Genomic DNA, 23,851 nt, shown 5'->3' with positions numbered 1-23,851 from the left:
ATACAGTACAACCTATGTTTATATTCAGTTTCAACTAATGAAAAGCAAATTTTAACTGTATAAAAATAGACCAGTAAACAAATTTCCAGATAAATGCGTATCAAAGTTGAAACTGCTATTCTTCACTAGAATTGTATAAGGCTTTACTGGCCATGCAGTTTTATTCAACCACACATTGACAAGAAACAGTTTTTACTACCAAGGAATTTCTTGAACTCTCGCATAACACAACAGACCTCTTCCCCTTGACACATGGCATTCAAATTTTTGTCAAATCAACTCCATTCATATTTCAGGTACTGACTACATTATTTTTAAAATTACATATGTAATTGTTGTGGAAAAAAAAAAATTGAATATTTAAGTATAAGGTCATCAACTCATTTGATAAGCTTTAATTTTCTAGACAATCCTTTTTCCTTTAAGAATTCAATGTTTTTCTTAAAACTCAGTTCTATATAACAATTAGGAACTCCTCTGTCTCATTGATATGGGAAAGGGTTAAGCATCAGCATTAATTGGTGTTAATCAAAGAGCATCACTTAATATTGTTTATCCTGCACCAACTGGAAAAACACTTAAATACTAACAGTAAAGAAAGTTTCTAAAAGGATTGACCTCACTTGGCCACTTCCCAACCCTATAGATTCTACACCTATCTAATGGCTTTTATGTCTATCTTTTTTGATCCAAATTGAATTAATTTCAAAAGTTGCAGCCATAAAAACCCCACAATTTCACAATTTAAGCTAAACCAAAAATTCCTAAAATTTCATAAATTCAGTGTTCTGTTGACAGAAAAACCACAAGAATTGGGTATCCTCCTATTAACACTGCATTGTCAAAAGCCCATTGAAAACAAATGGCATTTAACTTTTAAATTCTCAGATATTGCATCAACTGTTTGAAAATTAACTACATAAATCTTAAGTTCTATGTGAACTGTCAATCTAAAGTGGCCAATAAGGATTCAGAAAGCCATCAATATTTTGTTTTCTTTTTAACTTAAGTTTAATAATATACCTAAAATAAACATATGCTATGCAACTCAGAAAAAGATTATAGTGCTAGAATGGCAAAGAAATACAAACACTTGGGAATTCAAATCCATACATCTCACAACTTCGTATAGCTGTCTTTCCAGACAATCGCTCAGTCACACCAGCTCAGAGGGATTTCAAATATTGAATCCTGCTATCATCTTACAGCTATTACAAGAGCCCAAAGCAGTGTCCTCATCACTTGCGCCGTAACTGGGAAACTGAAAATGATAGAGTGAGTACAAAATCATGTTGGACATGGGTGACTCTCTGAGTCATCAGGTTATCTCCAATCCCTCCTATAAAACAGGTAACTTTTTCAAGTGAGTGTGCTGAAAGGTTAGACACATGGCAACCTATATTATCCAACTAAGCAAGCTGGTATCCGCATGAGATTAAACCAATAGTACTTAATGCCCTCTTAATACTATCTGTATCACAACAACTGCAAAACAGCCTGAAAAAGAGTGAAGATGTAGGATAAGTGATGTACCATTTTTCAGTAGCCTTGACAGAAAAACAGATATGAAATGAAGTTCACAGCCTGAAGTCACTAGACCAGCACAAACCATACCAGCTAAATTCAAAACCAAAGGCAGCATTTGATATTCTATGGAAAAAGACAAAAAAAAAATTACATCCTACCTTCTTGAACTGCCTGAAATGGATTGTTGCCATCCACAAATGTCACTGAACATGTGATTTTCTCTGTTTGTAAGATTTCATCATTCTGGTTGAGATCAGCAACTGCCATTCGAAAAACTTCCTCATCTTTTTTAGCAGATTCATCAAAAATTGCCCCTGGGAAATGAAGAAAAAGAACAAAGAAAAAAAAAAAAAAAGAAAATTGAGGTTGCACATTTCACATACATTTCAAAGTGTTAATCATAACCACTCAAGTCGTATTTTATACTGTAACTTCACCCCTTCGCTCACCCCTGATGAGCAGTTCTCAAAACACAGAACCCAGAAGCCACATCAAGAAATAGAGACTTTCTATTTTGAAAAAGTTTAGGGTTAAAATTGAAGACAAGCATTTACTCCAGCTAGAAATAGTGGGAATCTTTATTTAGACAAAAAAAAAAAATCATCTGTGGAGAAACATGGCCAAGAAATGAGAACTAATTACCTTTCCAAAAGCGCTATTTAATACACAGATAACCAGAATGGGCTAAGTTATCAGTTGCACATTATATTTAGTGATCATTAAAAGAAAAATACAAAAGAAATGAAGTCCAAATAAAGTGAAAATAATTCTAAAATTGTACTGGGAATATGAGTTAGAATTGACAGCAGCGATCAATAGACAGGTCAGCAGCTGATAAACTATTTCAGGTCTAATTTCTATCAAATTTATAAAAGAACCACTCCAGCTAACCATCTCTCAGTAAATTTTAATTAATTCAAGTTATTTCTCCCTCTATATGACAGAAAGTGACTGTTCTGCCTTTTTCCCAAAACCTTCAAGCAAAGCATCTTCAACAGGAAACCATTAAGCACAGGAGGAATCGGCAGCATAAAGGTTTCCAAAGCTCGCACGGCCAATTCTTCAGGTATTTTGAAAAAGAACACCCAGGCTAGAGGGTGCTGTTTTCCACTTTCTTTAAACTGTGTTACTTTCAGCATCACTAAATTTCTATTATTTTATATTAGTTTCTTATATTAACTATTTAAGCAGAGATGGCTCAAATCGCAGCATGACAGTCCTACGAAGAATGATTTACTGTTTAAAGCTTCAAATTGGGTCTGTGAAGCATTCAAGTACCTCTAAGACTTTCATTTATGTAGATTAAAGAGATGAAAGGATTGTTCAAAAGCAAACATTTGAAAATTTTAGCTATTTTTTTGAAATTTGTTTTCAGGCTTATTTATTCTTGAGCATCCACTGTCAACACAAAACTGAACTAAGAGCACATGTGATGAGGCAGCCAAAGGGTACATATAATAGTGATTACTGAAGATCTCATGAAAAATATTTACAGTGGTGTCAGACATGATTGATTCACAGGCAATGGCTACTTTAAGAGAAGTTAACTTCATATGCATTATTTATCGTATTTATTCCACTGACCTCCAACACCCATCTCCCTGCCAGCACCACTCATTCTACACATGAGCATCTCTTCATACAGTCTGACTGCTTTGACTCAAACATTTTCCTCCTGAATCTGCTGCCATCTGGAACAGCTGTTCTTTACCTCTCCACCTCATTCACCTGTCATCTCTGTGCAAATCTCAATTGAAAAGATTCATTTTCTCCCTTGATTCTTCTTTTTTTTTTTTTTTAGTTTAGCTCCATAAAGCAAAGCCTCACAGCTGAGAAAAAACTTAGTATGCAAGATGCTGCAAACTATAGCTTCTCCAATAAGATGATTTTTATATCCAAGTAAAATTTAAGTATACAAGAAACTTTACCTAGTGAAATATCTTAAAACATATTTCTGTTTCTAATCTTAGAAAATAGCGTTTGTTTGTTTTAACCAAAATTACTTGTGCGTGCGTATTTGGTTTTGCTGTTTTTGTTTGTGTTTGGTTTTGGTTTTTTTTTTCCTGTAGGTACTTTGGGGGGACTGTTTTAATTGTTTTTTTCTTGGTTTGTTTTTGTTTGTTTCTGAGAAGGAAGCAGAACATATGCCTATACTGATGATGACTACATAAACATGACTATGTTATTTCTAATAAACATTTGAAGGAACAATTTTACATGGTTATTAAATAATTCCACAACAAATGCCACAGTAAAAGGAAGTGAACATGCACCTATTGCATGCACACAGGGCAGTTATTGACTCCACTGCAAACACCATGGCAAAACAAAGGCTTTCCAATTAACACTGTAAAGTACAGCTTCTTACTCTACAGCTAAGCAATGTTACCTTAGGTCTGGCTTTGTCCCCACAAACCAGGTAAGTTACAGAACAGCGGATACAGAGAACCCAAGTTAGCAGAGTTTCTTCTGCAAGAGCTATCACAAAAACCCCCCTCAGCATCACAGCCCTGCCACTGGTTAGTAGATAACTGCTCCCAACATTGCAGCACTGGTGCTTTCACCAGTGCTGTAACAAGTTTCTCAGAATCCTTCTAATTCCTTTCAGCCATGGCTGCCTCTAACAGACCATGCTTTTTCTCTTGTTTCTCAGCCTAAAGCACATCCTACCTCTGATAGCATCTGAACATACATAAAGCATACAGTTTGATTAAATCCCATGCAGCACTCACAAGTTATATTCTTCCTTGCTACAGTACAACTGCTTCAGTTTTACATTTCTCGTTGTAAGCAACATTTATGGCTCAATTTACCAGACACTCCCTAAACAACACTGCATCTGACGTATTAAACCAGCTACATTACAGAAATGAGACATTACACATGCTTTATATCTGTGCAGTTTATATTCTGCATAGGTACAACAGATATATGTACACAAACACACACACACAACAATTGTAAAAACACATGACAGCAATAACTTCTGCTTGAGCAACCTAGCCCAGTTTTCTTCAGAAATTAGGGTTTTATCCATTAGAGGATCTAATTTAATTATACAAAAATTCTTTTGATATGTACTAAAGACAACACTGGAGATGTCACTGCATAGCAGTACACGCATTCAGCCTCAAATGGTGAGAACAAATTTTATCTCATAATTGATTCTCCAAGTTTATTTAATTTTTGTTCTCAAATAAAACTGAAACACTCAAAGCAGCATCTGAAGCATTTTCAAATTGTTCCTGTTCTTATACATACGCTTGTAGATACAAAGGTTTCTTTTAACTGTTTATCTACACAACAATCAATATCATGCAATATGTTAATTTTTGTTAGGTTTCCAAAATAAAACTAATTTGAATGAAAACTAAGGTATTTTTGGTTTGCACAAACAAACATTGCGGAAATATTTTCCATTTTCTATGGCTTCAGGAACCTGGTTAATAGAAGAGAGCTTTCTGACATGAATAGGGTCTCTCAGAGTTTTTCCAGCTGGCACTAACTGCAGCCCTAAACTTCTTTGCTTGGTGAGGCTTGACATCATGCTGAAGTTGGAACCTTACTCTTTCCAACACAGCTTTTTTAAACAACTCATACAAAATAAAAGCAACTGAAGTATATCACACTTCAAAATGACTTATACATATTTTTTGCGGTAAAGCTAGAAAATTCCAAAACCACAGACTTATTTAAACTGTGTTTCCAAAACAAACTCTTTCAGCTATGGAGGGGAAAAAAAATTTACAGGAAGTAATAAACAGCTGAAGAAATGTAGCAAATTATTCCTCCAGATACTGTGCAAAAATTGGTCTCTAGAAAACTGTATAGAAGTACAATTTGGCAAAGGAAATAGTTTTCAAAATGATACAAAATTAGATGCTGTTCCTTTTTCTACCCCCCCCAGTGTACTATAACTGAAATAGTTCTCACACTAAACATGCCATTTCTAACTATACTCAAGGAGTATTCCCATGCTTGCATCAAGAGCAATGTGTTGACACAGCAATTATTTAACACCAGCTTCCTCCCCACCCCGTTACATTAACATGTCATTACTTTCAGCTTTATTTCAGAATCTGTATGAGGACAGCACAAATGCAATTCTCTACCTCAGCACACCAACAATGTTCTGTAGCTTAGCAGAAAATTCTTTGAGTTTAACCATCTCATTCACACTCTACAACGTCACCAGAAATCTGTCAATTTCAATGAACCTCAATGAAATCACACACTTTGCTATGTACACTAAGTACTAATGACATTATTAGAACGGCATTGCAGATATCACTTGTCCTACTGACCTCGATGTACAAAAATATAATCCAACTTACATGCTACTGGTCATTTCTTGAGAAATTTCCCTAGCCTACTAGAAGCAGCCCAGGAAACACAAAAACAGGACAGAAATTCATCATCACTGTAAGGATGAAATGTAAAGAGATTTAAACTATGTCCATGCTTCCATTGGCTGAGAAAAGAGGAAGATCATTTCTTGTGCAGTGCATTCAAGTATCCTCCATGTAACTTATTTATGAAGCTATGACATTAATTTCACAAAATTAAGTACTTCATTTCAAAGATAAGGGGGAAGCATATAGATTAAATGCCATTGTAAACTGAAGTCAGAGTTCATTTTCAGCACATAAGCTTGATATTCATTTTTTAATGTTACCCACACACACCTCATTAGCAAAAGCTATATATACTTAGCTCAATAACACAGTAGTTCAGAAGTCCAGGAATGTTTGGAGAAAAAAATGAATATTGCATTCTTATTCTAAATGAGAAAATTAATGCAATTGCTGGGAGGAGAATGGTCATGCTGTTAACTCTCAAAACTGGAAGCCAGGATTTTGGATTTCTCCGTGTCAATCCTCATCTGATATATCCTGCAGAAATGTGAGCAAGTTGCCTGAAGTCTCATTTCCACTATGTGAAATTAGTTTCTGAGTGCTTAAATCAGTGAGGCTGATCCTGAGATAGTCTGTAGGATAAAAATCCCATGTTATTACTAGACAACAGGAATGTTCAATGATTAGGAAAGTTCGTATAAAATCCATTAATTTTAAATTGTAACAGCAAATTCCTGGCTAAATCATAGACTATCATACCTGCTAGAGTGAATACATACATACAGAATCAGAAAGATAACTATATAATAGAGTTATTGTCAACAAGAATAAGAGTGTCCTGACATATCTGAGAATCTCCCTGTTCCCATCATAGGAATTCAGAAAGTCATATGCAGACATCTATCCTTGCCTTTGTGACTCCCATTATTACAGAACTCACTGTGTACTAATGCATCTGAACACTAAGTTTTATTAGTGAAAAATTACAGCTGTTGTAAGATTCTCTGTTGACCTATAGGCACTCACAACCATACAATCAAATCTTGATTCAGTAAATGAAGGGACAATAAGCATGCTTCACTCTTTTCTTTTACGTCAGCTAATGGATGGGCCACTTGCTGGATAAGAAATTGGTGGATGGTTGCACACAGATAATTGCAGTCAGCAGCTCAATGTCCAAGTGGAGACCAGGATTAAGTGGCATTCCTTAGAGATTAATGTTGGGACTGGTGTTATTTACCACCTTTGTAGGCAGTGTGGACAGTGGGATCAAGTGCACCCTCAGCAAGTTTGCAGATGACACCAAGCTGAGTGGAGCAGATGACACAATAGAGGGAAGGGCTGCTATCCAAAGGGACCCAGATAGACTTGAGAGGTAGCCCATGTCAACCTCATGAAGTTCAACAACTCCAAGTTCAAGACCCTGAACCTGGGTCAGGGCAACCTGAAGCACAGATAAAGGTTAGACAGAGAATGGTTTGAGGGCAGCCCTGAGGAGGATTTGGGAGTGCAGATTAATTAAAGTTTCAACATGAGCTGGTAACGTGCAGTCACAGCCCAGAAGGACAACTGTATCCTGGGTTGCATCAAGAGAAGCAAGGCCAGCAGGTCGAGGGAGGTGATTCTGCCCCTCCACACTGCTCCGATGAGACTCCACATGAAATAGTGCATCCAGTTTTGAGTCCCCCAATGCAAGAAGGATATCAAGCTGTTGGAGGAGGTCCAGAGGAGGAACACAAAGATTATCAGAAGGCTGGAGCACCTCCCATATGAGGACAAACCAAAAGGGCTGGGGCCCTTTCATCCCAGCTAAGAAAGAGAAGCCCCAGCTGTGAAAGGGAAGGCTACAGGGGGACATAATAGTAGCCCTCCAGTACTTGAAGGGGGCCTACAGAAAAGCTGGGGAGGGACTTTCTACAAGGCCAAGTAGCAACACGATGAGGGGAAATAGTTTTCAACTGGAAGAAGGTAGATATAGACTAGAGATTAGAAATAAATTCTTTCCTGTGAGTGTGATGAGACACTGGAACAGGTTGCCCAGTGAGGTTGTAGATGCTCTCTCTCTGGAAGCATTCAAAGCCAGATTGGATGAGGTTTTGAGCAACCTGGTCTAGTGGTAGATGTGCCTGCCTATAGCAGGTGGTTTAGGTGATCTGAAAGGTCCCCCTCTAGACCAAACCATTCTATAATTCTACAAATAACATAATAACAACAATTGAAAAAAAATAAAAGTAGTGAAATATTCTCTTGTAGGCAAATAATTTCAAACAAATAACAGGGTTAAAAATAAAAAAAAAAATCAGACCTATGTGATCTACTGTGAGACTGGGATAGTAAAAAACAGCCCTTCTTCAGCAGAAAAATTAAGATCCTTCTGTGTTTGTCAGAGAACTTCAAATAAACCTCTGATATTCCTCTTCTCTCTCACTCCCCCCCTCCCCTCCCCCCCCTTAGAGTCTACTACAAAGCTTAGAAAGTATTAAGGTTTCTTGACAAATAAAAAACAGGCTTTTTATGTTACAAGCTTTTCTGAATGCATTTACATACAGTGAGAACCAATGCTTCAGGTATTGTACATCATACCTACTAATTACAAAGCAATAAGGACTCCAAAAAAGCAGAAACTGAAGCTTGAGGGTATAAAACTCATTGTCTTTTCCTTGTCCTTTACCAAAATTAGTTTTAACACAATGAGCAGCAATCAATTCATTTGGCTGCAATAAGTGCTGGAGTTCAGTTGTGTTCTCAAGAATTTTTGAGATTTATTGCTCTCACAGTTTGCAATGAGTATGCACATTGGACTTCTTTTTCATTTAATTCTATTGCTGTGGATACACAAGTGTCACTGGGAATTATGTTCACATTTGGAAATAACAGATTCTAAGATCACATCCTCCTTATTTACACTGTCTGTCAGGCACATATGCACAAGCACGAACATATTCCAATCACTGTTGATTTATTTTGAGCTCATCCTGACAGACATTTCTAATTGTTCTCGAGTTCCAAGTCACCATTTAACACTTAAGTTTAATACAAATGATACCATTTGTCAAATTCTTCTGCTGAATCTCTTTAATCTTATAAAACAAACAAACAAAAAACAGCTGTCATTTGCAAGCCTCTTTCTAGGAAAGGTTCTTGTTGTCTAGAGAGGAGAGTAAGACAAAACAGTGCAGTCCTGCTAAAAATGCATTCCATAGAGTCACAGAGTTGGAAAGATCATCAAGTCTCACTCCTACCTTCACATAGGACCACCCAAGATTCAAATCCTGAGCACACTGTCCGAATGCTCCTTTAATTCTGGCTGCTTGAGGCCATGATCACTGCCGTGGAGAACCTGTTCCACATTCACCACTCTCTGGTGAAGACTCTTTTCCTACCACCCACCCCTGACACAGCTCCATGTCATTCCCTCGAGTCCTGTTGCTGTCACCAGAGAGCAGAGCTCAGCATTGCCCTTTCGCTTCCTGCAAGGCACTGTAGGCCACCATGAGGCTTCCTATCAACCTCCTCTGCCAAGAGGCCTCAGCAGCTCCTCACATCTCTTGCTCTCCAGTCCTTCCACCATCTGTACACTCTCTAATAGTTTAGTGATCTACACAATAAATAACCCAAGGTATTCTTAAAAAGTGATTCTGAAAAATCTCTTGGTAAATATTAACATCTCTTCTCATGTGCTCTATATTGTCATTAAGTAAACCTTCTGTAGAAAATGAATGTATATAACTACTATATTAAAAGACGTAACAATCAGCATACACCTTACATTGTTTATATTTATCTAACTCACAGAACATATTACAAAGCCAAAATGATTTTCTTCCTGCAAATCCAAAAATACTACACAAATGCCAGTTATGTTGTTGGAAACCGATGTCTACCACTGCAGTTGAAGCAGGTCATGATATCACTATAAACAATGCATATTATATACTGATTACCTTTCAAATAAGAATGAAGTTCTTTTCTCTGCCCTGTTCAACTATAAACGTAATGTGGTAATTAACTACAGAGATAGAATTTTCACATTCATTATGCAATAAATGATCTGATAATAATGAGAAGATTTTAATGTTTTATCCATGACTATAAAGTTGGGGTCTAGCTGTGAAAAGCATCTGGCTAGGTAGATACTACTGTCACATTACTAATGTCCCATGCAGAAAGTTGGTGTGATGATAATAAATCTGCAAATCAGTATCTACATTTTTCAAAGAAATATTTAAATAATGTTTTATAATGTACTCTAACAGTTTGCTTACACATTGTTTTAGAACCAAAGCAAATACTGATTCAACACACTATTTAATCATCTTTATTAGCCCATTTTTGTAAATGCAAGAATACCTCCTGAAGTAATGTCTGTGCAGAGAAATACATCCTAAAACCCCTGACCAGCTGTTAAGCATTTGTCACTGTTCACTGTTAACTATCTTCTGCAACTACATCAAATTTTACTTTGGTAATTTTTGAAAGATTAACCAAATGATGCAATCTACTATTTAGAGATGGAGAAAAAAACATTATCAAACCCTCTCTATAAGTCACTGTATAACCAATGAATATTAAGATGTAATAATCATGAAATAAACAAGAGTTAGACAAAGCAGATTATAATAACAAAAAGAAAATAGACAGAAAGCTTACCCATATCCTGGGCTCGCTTACAAAACTCCAGAAGAGAGCCTTGCCTACTGGAGCCAGCTCTTAAATGGGTCTGGGAGAGGTGGAGCCAGGCTCCACAACTTCCAGCAGCACAGGTGAATTGCCTTCACCTGTGCTCCCATGGCTGACTCATTGCTCACATCAGGTGATCAATTAGAGGTTCAGGCCGTGATTCAGCAGTTTCCATACAGTCATGAAGCAGCTGCTGAAACTTACTCCAGTAACAGCTGAATTTTGCTGAGAATAAGATCACCAGTGTGCTATAGGTGTTAATAATGTATAAACATACACCTACACTAAAGTGTAAAGTCTATAACGCAAGATATTTTTTGGCTTTTACTTTCCTATTTCTCTTCAAAATTTACCTAAGCCTTATGTTCTAAATACCTTAGTTATTTCATGTGGTGGAGCATTCTGGCTTCGAATACTGAAATACAGGTGTTGACATTAAATATTGCCATCAGGAGAATATTACAGGAATAAAAGGTTATTTTCTTGAGTACCACATTATATAAATCCAGGTTTCATGTTGTAGATTTCATTATAAAAATAAGATAAAGAGGCACTGAGTCAGCATATCACTGAAAAGTACAGACAGATAACTTCAAAGTATATTGCTTCTAAAAATCTATCTGATCCTACATGAAGTGTCATGAATACCATGGTCAAGAATGAGATGACAACAGAGAGAGAAGCTGCAGTGAAAAATAGGTTTATGTGCTCCTCTAAGAATGCAAAAGCTGACTCTGAAATTAATCCCTTCCTTAAACAGCTTTTCTTTTCTTTATTCTGCTAGAATGGAGGCATTCAGCAAATCTACACACAAATGCGCTCTTTGAATGAAAATGGGAGAAACTGAATAATCTAGCCTCACAGTCGTCTAGCCTATTTTCTTGCGAAGGCAAGATAGTCCAGTAGAATGTCATTTACATTTCAGTTGAAAATTAACATATATTACGTCTTTCATTCTTATGTCACACAAGGGTTAGCAAATCCAGGATCAGTAGGATTCTGGTTTCAACACAAATGTCCTAAGAAATAGCCACTTTCCAAAAAGGGTACAAAATAACCAAGTCTCTAACACATTTTCCATATGTTTCTCATACTAAGAGAACTAATGATACTCTCCTTAATTCTAATATTCATGTTCTATAGTTTTGTTAACAGGATAACACAACTTCCCCCCAAATTTGTACTTTAAACATTCAGGGCTCAAAGTGACCCCATAATTGCAGACGTTGCATATTTAAGCTGCTTGTCTTTTTTTAATAGTGTCATATCTTTATATAGAGAGAGATATATAGATATATAGATCTTACATACATTAGAAAAGATTTTCTACTTTTCCAATTCATAATTTTCAAGTATGTCTAAAAAAAAAATACAGCCCTGCAGAATATAACTCACAGATAAACTGAGTTAGACTTATTTTAAGATTTTCATCCAATAAATTCTGATAACATGTGCTCATATTTTTGCAAAAAGGAAGCATGAAAACAGAACAAATTTCAAACTACATAAGACTCCCAAACATGACTGAAAAGATCAGTCTTATATTCCTTCAGCTCTTTGCTGCACTTGAACATCCAACTTTGTTTTTATTAACAATACAGTTCTGCAATAACATATGAACTCTTTGAAAATTATAGCACTATCATATGGTTATGAATTTATATTTTCTAAAGCTTCACTGCAAGTTAGATAAGTGAATTCAATTTCTGTTAAAAAATAGTTTCCATGGAGCATCATGTAAGAATTCAATTGAAAATAAATACATAACATCATAATTCCTGATTTTAAGATGAATTCAACTATTTCTTATATTAGTTTTTATTATTTTTGTTGTCTTCGAAGATAAATTTTCAAAGCAAGAATGAGAGCTGTAGGGCTACTTCCACACACCACTGATGTGTCAAGCACCTGCAGCAGTCCAAATTCTCCCCTTCTTTTTTCCCACATTTTTGGAAGATCTCCTAATATGATGTTACACAACAGGACATTAGCAAATCTAAGGCTGAGAAATGCCTCAAGCAGCAATATATTTTCCTGAGAGGTGTGCATTTCCAAAGGAAAATTTTAAAATTCATGTCTATCGAAATGAAATAATTTTGTCCTATGTTCTGACAAACAAGTACTGTAACTGAAGAGTGAGAATTAAAATGAACTTACTGTTCTAACATTTAGTAAAATAACCACAGAAAAAAATAAATGAAGCATGCTTCATTTCCATTCATCTCCAAGTCCAGAGTTGTTATGAACTCAAATTACCTGCAATTTATAAATATTTTTGAGAAATCAGCTTGACATTTAAATCATTAAAGAAATGATTTTTTTGGTTTCAGATTCTCCCTAAAAGAACCATATGCAAGTGACTAGACTCCCATTTTACAGATTGTGGAATATTAACAATATATACAGTAACTTGCACAGACACTCAAAGTAATTATTCACCCGTTAAAATTAGAAGAAAGTAAAGTAGTGCTGATTGCTTATTCAGAGTATCTTGTATTCTATCTAGAGCTTAACTGTTATAATCTTGGAACGCAAATAATATTATGTTATTATTATAGATTTTATCTTATATGGAAATTTCATAGGAGAAGCTGATGGGGCGAGGTGATGAAACGTCTATAAGCTGAAGGTGACAAAATCATGTGTGTAATGTCTTGACAATATTTTTATCTTCAAGAAATAATAAAAACTTTACCTAAGCTATGATTATTACAGATGTTTAACATATTGTAAATTGGAAAATATTGTAGGCTGGAAAATAGCTAAAGAATATAAAATTGTACAAAAGAAACAAGAAAGATATTATGTGGTCCATTGTCAAATATGTATCGTAAGAACTGGAAAATAAACAAATTTTTAAAAATAAAAATTAATTAATTTAATTATTTAACCACTCTAGAAACTACATTCACAGTGAGAAAAAACCTTTGTTTACTGTTACATGTTCTCTGCTGATTAATTCGAGGTTGTAAAAAGTCAAAATGAGGAAACTGTACTTTGGCAGCAGATAGTTGCAGCCAGAAGAACACTGTACAAGTTTTTCCTCTTAATTTAAGAAACTGGTAAAAAAAAAAAATCATGCAACACTCCTGTCACACATTACCAATCATAAAAATAGATTTTCTTTTTAGCAAAGCACTAGTATAACCTGAAACATCTCCTCTTACCAGACTGAGAGGAGATCAAGGTTTTGTTTTGAGTCAGCAGAAAACCTGTAAACAATGTGCATTTTATTTTCTGTCACATTTGATTACTACCCAAGTGATGAATGCACAGGGAAATCCATGCAAGAAGCATAACCTTCATACTATTCTTCTCATAGTCACTTTTACTATGAGCCACTCTCCCAGCTAACAAGTTTAAGAAAACATGTTTCTTACATACTGCTTCTGAAACTTTGTGAAAATAATTCCAGTAATCTCTCTATATAGGAAATATGAACAACAAGTAAACTGGGAAATGATTTAAAAAAGCATAAGGTGACATGTTATTTTCAATATCATAGTATAAATTCTGCCCTCCTTTGCACTTAAACAATTTCAGTAGATACATTTGCTGCAGTTTCTAGTCAGTTCTGTGTTAATAAAGTCTTTCTGTTGTTTGGGAAAAGAGCAAATCTCTCTCACTGTTGCTTGGAGACTCTTCATATGATGGGACAGTAAATCTTTAAAATTTGTATACAGGCTTTTAATCTTATTATTACTGTATTATTTATTTACAGCAATTTTTGCAGTCATTGTTACCATATTATTACCAATAAATACTTCATCTATATTGTGGGACACTTTTTTCTTTGGAAGAATGGTGAAGGTATAAGCCAGAAATCTACTTAATATAAATGCCTTGTGTCCAAAACTTGTAGTATTTGATTTCCTTAATCACAGAATCACACAAAAACACCAAGGTTGGAAAAGACCTACAAGATCATCCAGTCCGACCGTCCACCAATAGTTCTCACTAAAATACATCCCTCAACATAAAATCCAAATGTTCCTTGAACACCTCCAGGTTTGTGACTCTACCACCTCCCTGGGCAGCCCATTCCACTGTCTGACCACTCTTTCAGAGAAGTACTATTTCCTAACATCCAGCCTAAATCTCCCCTGGCACAGCTTGAAGCCGTTCCCTCTAGTCATATCACCAGTTTTATGGGAGAAGAGACTGACCCCAAAATCATTACAGCCTCCCTTCAGGTAGTTATAGAGAGCAATAAGGTCTCCCCTGAGCCTCCTCATCTCCAGACTGAACATTCACAGCTACTTCAGCTGCTCCTCATAAGCCCTGTGCTCCGGACCCCTCACCAGCCTTGTCGCCCTTCTGTGAACCCACTCCAGTGCCTCAATGTCTTTCTTGCAGCAAGGGGCCCAAAACTGGACACGGTACTTGAGGTGCAGTCTCACCAGAGCTGAGTACAGCAGGACAATCACTTCCCTGTTCCTGCTGGCAGCACCGTTTCTGATGCAAGCCAGGATGCCATTGGCCACCTGGGCACACCGCTAGCCTGTAGCATTGCCTGGGGTTGTTGTGGTCAAAGTGCAGGACCAGGCATTTGGCCTTGCTGAACCTCATCCTACTGGCTTCAGCCCAGCCATCCAGTCTGTCCAGATCCCTCTGTAGGGTCTTGCTACCCCCAGGCAGATCGACACTTCCAGCCAACTTGGTGTCATCTGCTAACTTACTGAGGGTGCACTCAATGCCCTCATCCAGTTCATCAATGAAGACATCGAAGAGGACAGGTCCCAGCACCAACCCCTACGGAACACCACTTGTGACCAGAGTGACAAACGTAAAAAAAAAAAAAAAAAAAATCCCTGAAAAAAATCCCTGACAGATTAAAAAAAATCCCTGAAATTGTAAGCTCTGCTTACCCAGCATTATTCCAAGGACAGGAAAATTGTGCGTCCTTTCAATGTGTCTTTATGCCTAAAGAAATCTATAAGTTCATGATGCTATTTTTAATGGTAGCAAAAAGTCACTTCTGGGAATTAGATCACAATGGGGCATGAGTCCCAAATCCATTGTTTTGGAAAGGGATTGTTTCTTTACTGAAGTCATGACTTCCTACACTATCTGAATAATCATCATAGAGATCATTTATTGCTAATAAAGTAAGGTTTACTGTAAGATAAAATTCTTCAGGAAGAGCAAAATCATACTGGCTACGACTTGAGAGCTATGTTGCTAACATGCTGCGTAGTAACATAGCTCATATATCAAACTAGTTCTTAATGAATAGGAACATTTACTGAAGAAAAGGGACAATAAGAAGAATTAACATTCAGATCTCCTCTTCCATATCCTGTGTTCTCGTTACAATTCATTATGAACTTCTACTGAAATATGCTCTAAAATTAAATTTTAAAGTTGAAAGTGTAAAAAGGAAAATTCAACTTCTCTTCAATAAAAAATTAAAATAAAACAACACAAAACTATCAGCAGCAGCAGCAACAGCAACAAAATAAAACCAAACCATCAACAAAAAAACTCAAGGTGTAAAAAAAATTGCCCCACAAAGGTAAGGGTGGAGAGTGTGGACAGGCAGATTCATGATATTGGCAGTGCAAGCAAACAGTTTTTCCCTAATCCCTGAACTGAAGAGAATTTTCTTTAAGCATTACCCTTCCAGCCCTTCAGCAGAATTTCTTATAGTTCCTTTTACAGTGCAAAGGGGAAGAAAAAAAAAAGCCTTGCAAAGAATTTTGTACACCTCAGTACACTATCAATTTTTTCACCTTTTTAAAGGCATACAGAGAACATTAGTTTCTTTTATGGCCTTAGATACAGAACATCAAACAAGACTCCTCAAAGCATGAGAAGAAATAAAGCACTGAAGAAGGGACTAGAGTGCACAGCTCTGCCAGGTGAATCTCTGCTCTGTGGAATCTTCTCATTTTCTCTTCCCTACTTCACTTCATATTCATGATTTTGGATCAGTAACCTTTCAGTTCATTTTTTGTTTGTTGTTTGTTTTTGTTTTGTTTTTCTGGACAGCAGGACATCTTAACAAAAGACATGGCTGAAGTTTCAACAGTCCTTTTTGGTCATCAAAGAACAGACTAAAGTAGCAGTACAGGGGAAAATGGTTTTAAGTTGAAGGAGGGAAGATTTCGGTTGGGTGTCAGAGGAAAATTCTTGACTCTGAGAGTGGTGAGGCACTGGAATAGGCTGCCCAGAGATGTTGTGGAGCCCCATCCCTGGAGGTGTTCAAGGCCAGGTTGGAGGTGGCCCTGGGCCCCACACCTGGTCTAATATTAAATGTGGAGATTGGCAGCCCTGCCTGCGGCAGGAAGGTGTTGGAGTATTAGGTTCCTTGAGATCAGTTCCAACCCAAGCCATACTATGATTCACAGTAATCATATGCCAGACTGTTTCTGAACTAGGTCATAGCAGCTGGTACAGATGTGATGCCTGGGTTACTTTTTATCCTACTGAACACACACACATGCACACACACACACAAAAAAAAAAAGGATATTCCATTTCATATAGAATTACTTGAGTTAGAAGAGATCTTTAAAGGTCATCTAGTCCAATTCCCATGCATTGAACAGGAACACCTACAGCTAGACCAGGTTGCTCAGAGTGCCATTCAGTTAGACCTTGAATGTGTCCCAGAAGAGGGCATACACCGATGGCTTTGGAGCAATGAGCTATCCTCAGAAGCTTTTAGTTTTTGTTTCTATTTGTCTTATTTTTCTGTGTCTGAATACATACCTGCAGAAAATTGGAAAAAACATTATTTGTGCCTGAAGATATACGGTATTTTGCTTCTCTAACTACTTTAAGAAAATCACTTCACACTTATTTTAATATAAGGGAAATCCCCTTTCCAAGGCCATCTGAGTAGTATAAATAAAAGTACTACTCTAAAAGGTAACATTTTACATTTAAGATCTGTAATAATCTAGTTTGTTGTATGAAATTCAAGGAAGCTCTAGTTAAAAAAAAAAAATAAAAGAGCATGCAGAATTTTGCAGTAAAGGCACACTGTACAGAATTGTCAAGAATGCATGCTCATGCACTCTCCAAAAGAAAAAAGCCAAAGTGTATTGTTTTCATAAAGAAACAGCACATCACAGTTTCAAAATGAAGGCAGAGGCCTTCATTAATGTATAATAGTAATAGCAAATCATTTGTGATTTGTGAATTATGTTCTCAATATCATATGAACGCCAATATAACTATGATTATTGCATTGCCATCTTAAATGTAAAAATATATAGTCCAACATATATAAGTCTGTATCTCAAACTTCATTTCTCCAAATTTTGATTATATTGTCAGAGAATAAGAACAATTAGGCAAATATCCAAAGTGAAAAAGCAGCAAGTCAGGACAAGTTTGTAGGTTCAGTTCTGCTTCATTTAAGTGAACACTTATGCTACCGAATAAGAAAATCTTATGATTTTCAAACTACATCCCAGGAATCAAAAATAATACTTAAGTCCACAGTGGGAGATGGGGAAAAATATATACAGGATAATTATAAAATACTGATTAGAAGTAATTTAAAAGCAACATTCACCACTTCAAATTGAAAGGAAAAATACCTTCCAATAAGCTTCAGTAACAAGACTTTTTTTCTGAATATTGCTAGATTCATATGTACCTTTTATTTGTCGCATATTTATTTTGTAGCACAAGTTTCTGGAAATATTTAAATATTCAATTGCAATCTGAAGATCTAAAGATCACTTTCTATTTACAGAATCAGAATTGTATCCCATTCAGATATTAAGGCAGTCATTTCAGAAATAAAGACCTTACAACATAATTTAGGACAGATCAGTAATTTAATTATCAACTCAAACCACTAAATGAAGCATTTTTAAGGAAGTTGAGAATTTACTTTACACTCGTCTAAACAAATCTGTTAAAAAGATCCAAAAAGATCAGACAAAATGGCTGTAAAATTTGAAAATTATTTATGACATCAGTGTATTTCTGTGCAAATGAAGTAAGTTCTTAGCTGAGTATTATTTAACTATTGTCAAGAAAGAGTTCTAACATTTATCTGAAAACAGATCTCTGTCTGTCAAGAAAAAAAAGTACATGTTGTTGATGACTTCTAGTAATTTCCTCTATTTAGCTATTTTGTCATCTACTGAGAGCTTACAATTCATCTATTCAAGTGCCTCCTGCGTGTTTGCTAAAGATCTTGCAGTTTTGTTGTCAAATGGGTGCACAAAATCTCTCCCATATGGAGAACAGTGCAGGTTTTGTTTAGAAGTCAATTGGATTTTGCTTCTCTGGTTCAACATTTCCTTACAACATGAAAAGATTTCCCATAGAAACAAAATTATATTTGGTGCAATTACTGAATGAGTCTATAGGATTTTCCACAGGCTCCCAAACATCATTTCTTGTCCTGGCGGCAACACTTCAGTCTAGATATTTCTGCAGACCCTGCAAGTTTTCAGCCAACTAACACACAACCTTTGATCATCTCACAGAAGCTGACTCCAGTTTTGACACAATTCAGCCCTGTTATGAAGTTCATTACAAATTAAATTGATGTTGCTAAATCTTGGAAAGCTGTCTTGTGTTGTTTTAAAAATAAAGAGCAAAGAAGAGACAATGAGAAATATTCTTAAAATCTTGCAGAGTAATTCAATTTTCACTCTTGCTTAATAAATAAATCTGCTTTTGAAAACATTCACAGTGTATTTTGACATTTCTGTTACTGTTTAATGCTATTTTCATTCCCACACAATCCTATCAAAGTCCTGGTATCAACTTGTAAGTTGTGAATAAGCAAGGTTTCAATGAGTGTGTGGTGGCTCTACTGCAAAGCATCTGCCACGTTATCCTAATATACTGGAAATAATATCCATATTTTAAAATACTTGTTGCAATTTTAATAAAATAGTTTTTAAAACAGTTGTGTTTTGATAAAACAAGAAAGCAAGCAATTGTGATAATCACTGAATAGAGACTAACCCATCTTCCACCTGTTTACATTGTTCACATGCTGAAACAGTCTCGGTAGGAATATAATCAAGCACTTGCTTGAAAAATCAGAACTAATTTTCAGAATTGTCATTAGTGACATTTTCTAAGAAATATGAAAAAATCCACGGTTTTCGGAAAGAGCTTCACACTTGGTCCGCGTTCTTTAATAGTTCATAATACACTCAAAGCACTGAGAGATGCCTTATAGCTCCTCATATCGCTGTTGAAGCACATAAAATCTTGTCCAAAATAAAACTACTCAAAGCCATATTCTCACTGAGCACTGGAGACTGAAAACAGGTAAGAAAAGGAGACAGGTTTATATCAACCATGGGAAACTAAGAACTTATCTCCTACTCAGTAAAACAATATATCACCTGAAGTTAACAGACTGAAACCATTCCCCAGAAATCCTTCTATACTCATCAGTTTAAATTACACCATAAAAGATTGTATTGAATCTATTTACTGCTTTATTGCAAATCCTACAAATGGGAGTCAGAGTGACGGTGTAGCCCTGGAAGCTGCCAATGTGATTCAAGGAAAGGATAAAGAAAAGAGAAAAAGAAGAGGCAAAAATGGCAAGATACTAAAATGGTTTCTACCTCGGCATTATTTTTGTCTGATTTACAGTGGAGTTGGAGGCATTATGCAGGCAACCTGAAGGGGACACAGTTGTTTTAGATCTGAATGCTATTTTGCAAATGAAATACTTACTGGTGTACTCCAAATACAGAGTAATTGGAGGCTACTTTTTACATATCATTCTCAAGCATATCTTTTGCCAAATGTAAGGGCTTAGCAGGTGATTAAATAGTGGCTTGCTGTTGTATTTAAAGGAGAACTTGACATGGCTGTTTGTCAAATGCAAAGTAAACATATTCTTGAAAAGCACTGATCACACACTGCCTTGCCACCTCAATATAGTTGAAGTGACCTGAACAAAAAAAAACCAGCATTTATAGAGGGCAGACAGAGCCTTTTTCCCTACGCTTTTCTGCAGGCTTAAATACTCACACTGCGCAGCACAACAGAAAATCTTGCCAATTTAACATTCACTGACTGAATTACAAAACAGGTTTTTCCCATGCATGCATATTATTCTCTATCATGATTATTATAAACTCAGCAAATCTTTTAAAGCTGCTCACTAATTCAAACCCACCAGGACTATCAATTTGTGACTGAAGAACATAGCCTAAAGGAAATTTCTCTATATATTGTGTGAGGAAGAGACACTTCCTGCAGCTTTTCTGCCTTTGAGAGGCGTGCAGACCAAGTGCTGACAGGAGAATGAATAGAGCCAGTCATGCTAAACATGCATCCTATTGTTTTAGACTGTGTCGGTCAGATACACTGTCAACACATTTTCCATTTCTCCCCCTGCCTCCCCCATCACCATCTTTTGTTGCTGTTGTTGGCAACTTACACTCATCCCGTTGAATTCAGTTAGAATATGCTGCAAACCATGCTGCATCTGCTGGAGCCACTGTTTTAAAGAAACACACGGACTCTATTCTGAACAGTGGGGACTTAATTTTTTTCCAAAAAGGCTGCAGAAGTAACCTCTTGGGAAGCAGGATGTGTTTTTCCTCTTTTGAAACCAAACAAATATCTTGATGAAAATTCACTGTTATCTCCTCGCTACAAAGAGAGAATCTCAAAAGCAGGACATAACTGGGGGAAGATATGTCTCCAACATATGCACGAGTGAATGGAAATACACACATAAGTATATATACATGCATATAATCCCACACATGCATACACACATAGGTATGCTTCCATTATATTCTTATTTGGAACAAAAAGGCTCAAAAGCAAAGAGTCCGTCAAAACAAACAGGAGATTTTCAAACAATTGCTCCAATAGCTGACCAATCAGCCTTTCCTGAAGAGTGAATGCACAAGTATTTGAGATAATTCTTGTTCTACTACTTTTAATGCAATACTGTGTTGCCCCTCCCTCCCCTCATACACACCTTTTCACATCCATACATAGAAGTTTAAATTAAATGTTAAAGAATGGAATGAAACTTAGTAAATGCTAATGGAAACTGTTTTGTAAAGTGATTATAATTGATGAGAATAAGCAAGAAAAAAATGTGTTATTTTCTAGAAATATATTTTAACTACTGCGTCACAAACTAACACAATCATTTCCTGAACAAATGCAGTCCAAGATTTCAGCAGCTCCAGAGCTTGTGATGTTGAGGTCTTGCTCAGGCTGGTTTGTCTGTAAATAAATATGTGGGTGAAAAACATAGCTGTGAGAGTTAGAATCACACTCACAACTTCTGGAGCAAAGACACTTTACAAGACCTTAAAAACTAGAAGGTAGATTTGATTTTATATATATATATATATATACACACACACACATACATACACACACACACTTACATACACACACACACTTACATACACACACACACTTACATACACACACACACTTACATACACACACACACTTACATACACACACACACTTACATACACACACACTTACATACACACACACACTTACATACACACACACTTACATACACACACACTTACATACACACACACTTACATACACACACACTTACATACACACACACTTACATACACACACACTTACATACACACACACTTACATACACACACACTTACATACACACACACTTCAGCCACTATGAATGAAATCAAAAGATGATAAAAAAAAAATATATGTTGCCAAGGTCCTGGACAACATGCATTTGAAGGAAGCCTGAACTTACAGCCTGCAAGGAAGGACTGTCAAAGTGATCGATAGCATAAAGTCACCATGATAGACAAAATAAGTAAGGCAACAATATCTATTCTTTATCAATCACAATGCTAATCTTTTAAACTATCAAGTTTCAGGAGGAAAGGCTAGCCTCTAAAAACCACAAAATGATCAAATTAAAATAAAAGAAACAAATGGTGCTGGGGAAAAAAAAAACGTCTATCACTCTGAGTCAGGAATTTTTGTCATCCAAAAGAAAATGAGTATATTTGCCTTCAAGATATCCTAAGAGTAATAGCTAGAAGTTTAATAAGCCTATTTCCTTCAAGGAGAGACTAGAAAGAGGAAGACATTCTCTAAGGGTCTTAAAGGTCACCCTTTATCAGTAAGCTACTCACTGAGAGATTTTTAAAATTTACTTCTACTAATATTACTTCTGATAACAACACTCAAGTAGGAAACACTAAGTGTCCCATGTTGCTTCCAACTCCACGAATTTATAGAAAAAGGAGGGAAAAAAAATGAAATGACTTGCCAGTGATGAGATCTTTGGCAAATATTTTTAGTAGTATAGAAGTATTAAAATACTAGATGATGTGTTCTGCATCAATCAGGATCTACTGTGAATGATTCTTAGAAACCCCAGTTCTCTCTCTTTTTTAGGGTGTTATTGAATGTAGTCAAAATTTCTGAGATACACTGTCTTCAGAATCTGGAAACACAACAAATCTCCCTTGCTAATTTTTTTTTATGTATACACACTTCAAAACTTGAATTTACTAAATAGGTAACAGAATTGATTACCAAATAATCCAATTTTCATCCTTTGAGAAATGTCTCTGACATAACCTAATGAGATCTCAGGCTACTACACAATCAAGTATGGGTCCTCTTAAAAAATCTCATCAATTTCTTCCTTAATCTTGGTTTTCAGTTTTCTATTCACAAGCACTTTTCTTCTCTTTTCCACTCTCTTCTCACCTCATCTCTTTACTTTCTCAGCACTTAGCTTGTTCCATTTTTTTTTCTTTAGCTCTGCTCCATTTACTACATGATCCCTCATTCATTCCTAACTTTAGCCACTAACATTTTGCATTTCATTGTCATGTTTCTCAGAAACATGTTGCTTATCTGTTTCCTGAGGCATATCCTAATTGATTTGCTCCTTTTGAATTTACTTTCTTGCATGCTAAACATATAAATACGGAGAAGCAAATGGAGAAGGAGCACAAGCCTTAAGAGAAAACTCTCTATATACTTACAAACCAATTCAGAAGGCTACATTAGATTCAAAACATAATTATAATACAATTGGATGCTTTCAAACAGACATAAGAGCAGAACACTTCATCATTTACATTTTGGCACTATTTTTTGAAAGGAAAAATAACATTTTTTCCAAAGACTTCTGATAATAGTCACTTTCCAATTTTTCAGAAATGGTATGAAGAAGAGTATACTGAAAATTACGCAATCATTTGATCTTAGACTGCTTTCAGTTAAATATCATTCATCACAACTGGAGAGAGCTAAGGTAGAATTTGTCTTCCCTAGTGATTCAGTAACGAAAGAAAAAACAGTAGAAG

The 23,851-nt window shown here is 35.9% G+C and overlaps 1 protein-coding gene across 6 annotated transcripts in view; it reads right to left on the bottom strand.

Annotated features, from left to right (window-relative positions):
- Window positions 1–23,851, bottom strand: part of GRID2 (glutamate ionotropic receptor delta type subunit 2) — a 693,845-nt gene that overhangs the window by 540,409 nt on the left and 129,585 nt on the right. For all 6 annotated transcript variants that reach the window (XR_007376242.1, XM_048941590.1, XM_048941591.1 and 3 more), the window contains one exon: window positions 1,686–1,841. Coding sequence is in view for 5 of the 6 variants with exons in the window: in XM_048941590.1 (XP_048797547.1) it covers window positions 1,686–1,841 (156 nt within the window). In the remaining variant the exon portion in view is untranslated. The remainder of the gene's footprint in view (window positions 1–1,685; window positions 1,842–23,851) is intronic.

The sequence above is a fragment of the Lagopus muta genome, chromosome 4 (genome assembly GCF_023343835.1).
Source record: "Lagopus muta isolate bLagMut1 chromosome 4, bLagMut1 primary, whole genome shotgun sequence".
Taxonomy (NCBI): Eukaryota; Metazoa; Chordata; class Aves; order Galliformes; family Phasianidae; genus Lagopus; species Lagopus muta.
This window is presented reverse-complemented; position numbering and strand designations above follow the sequence as displayed.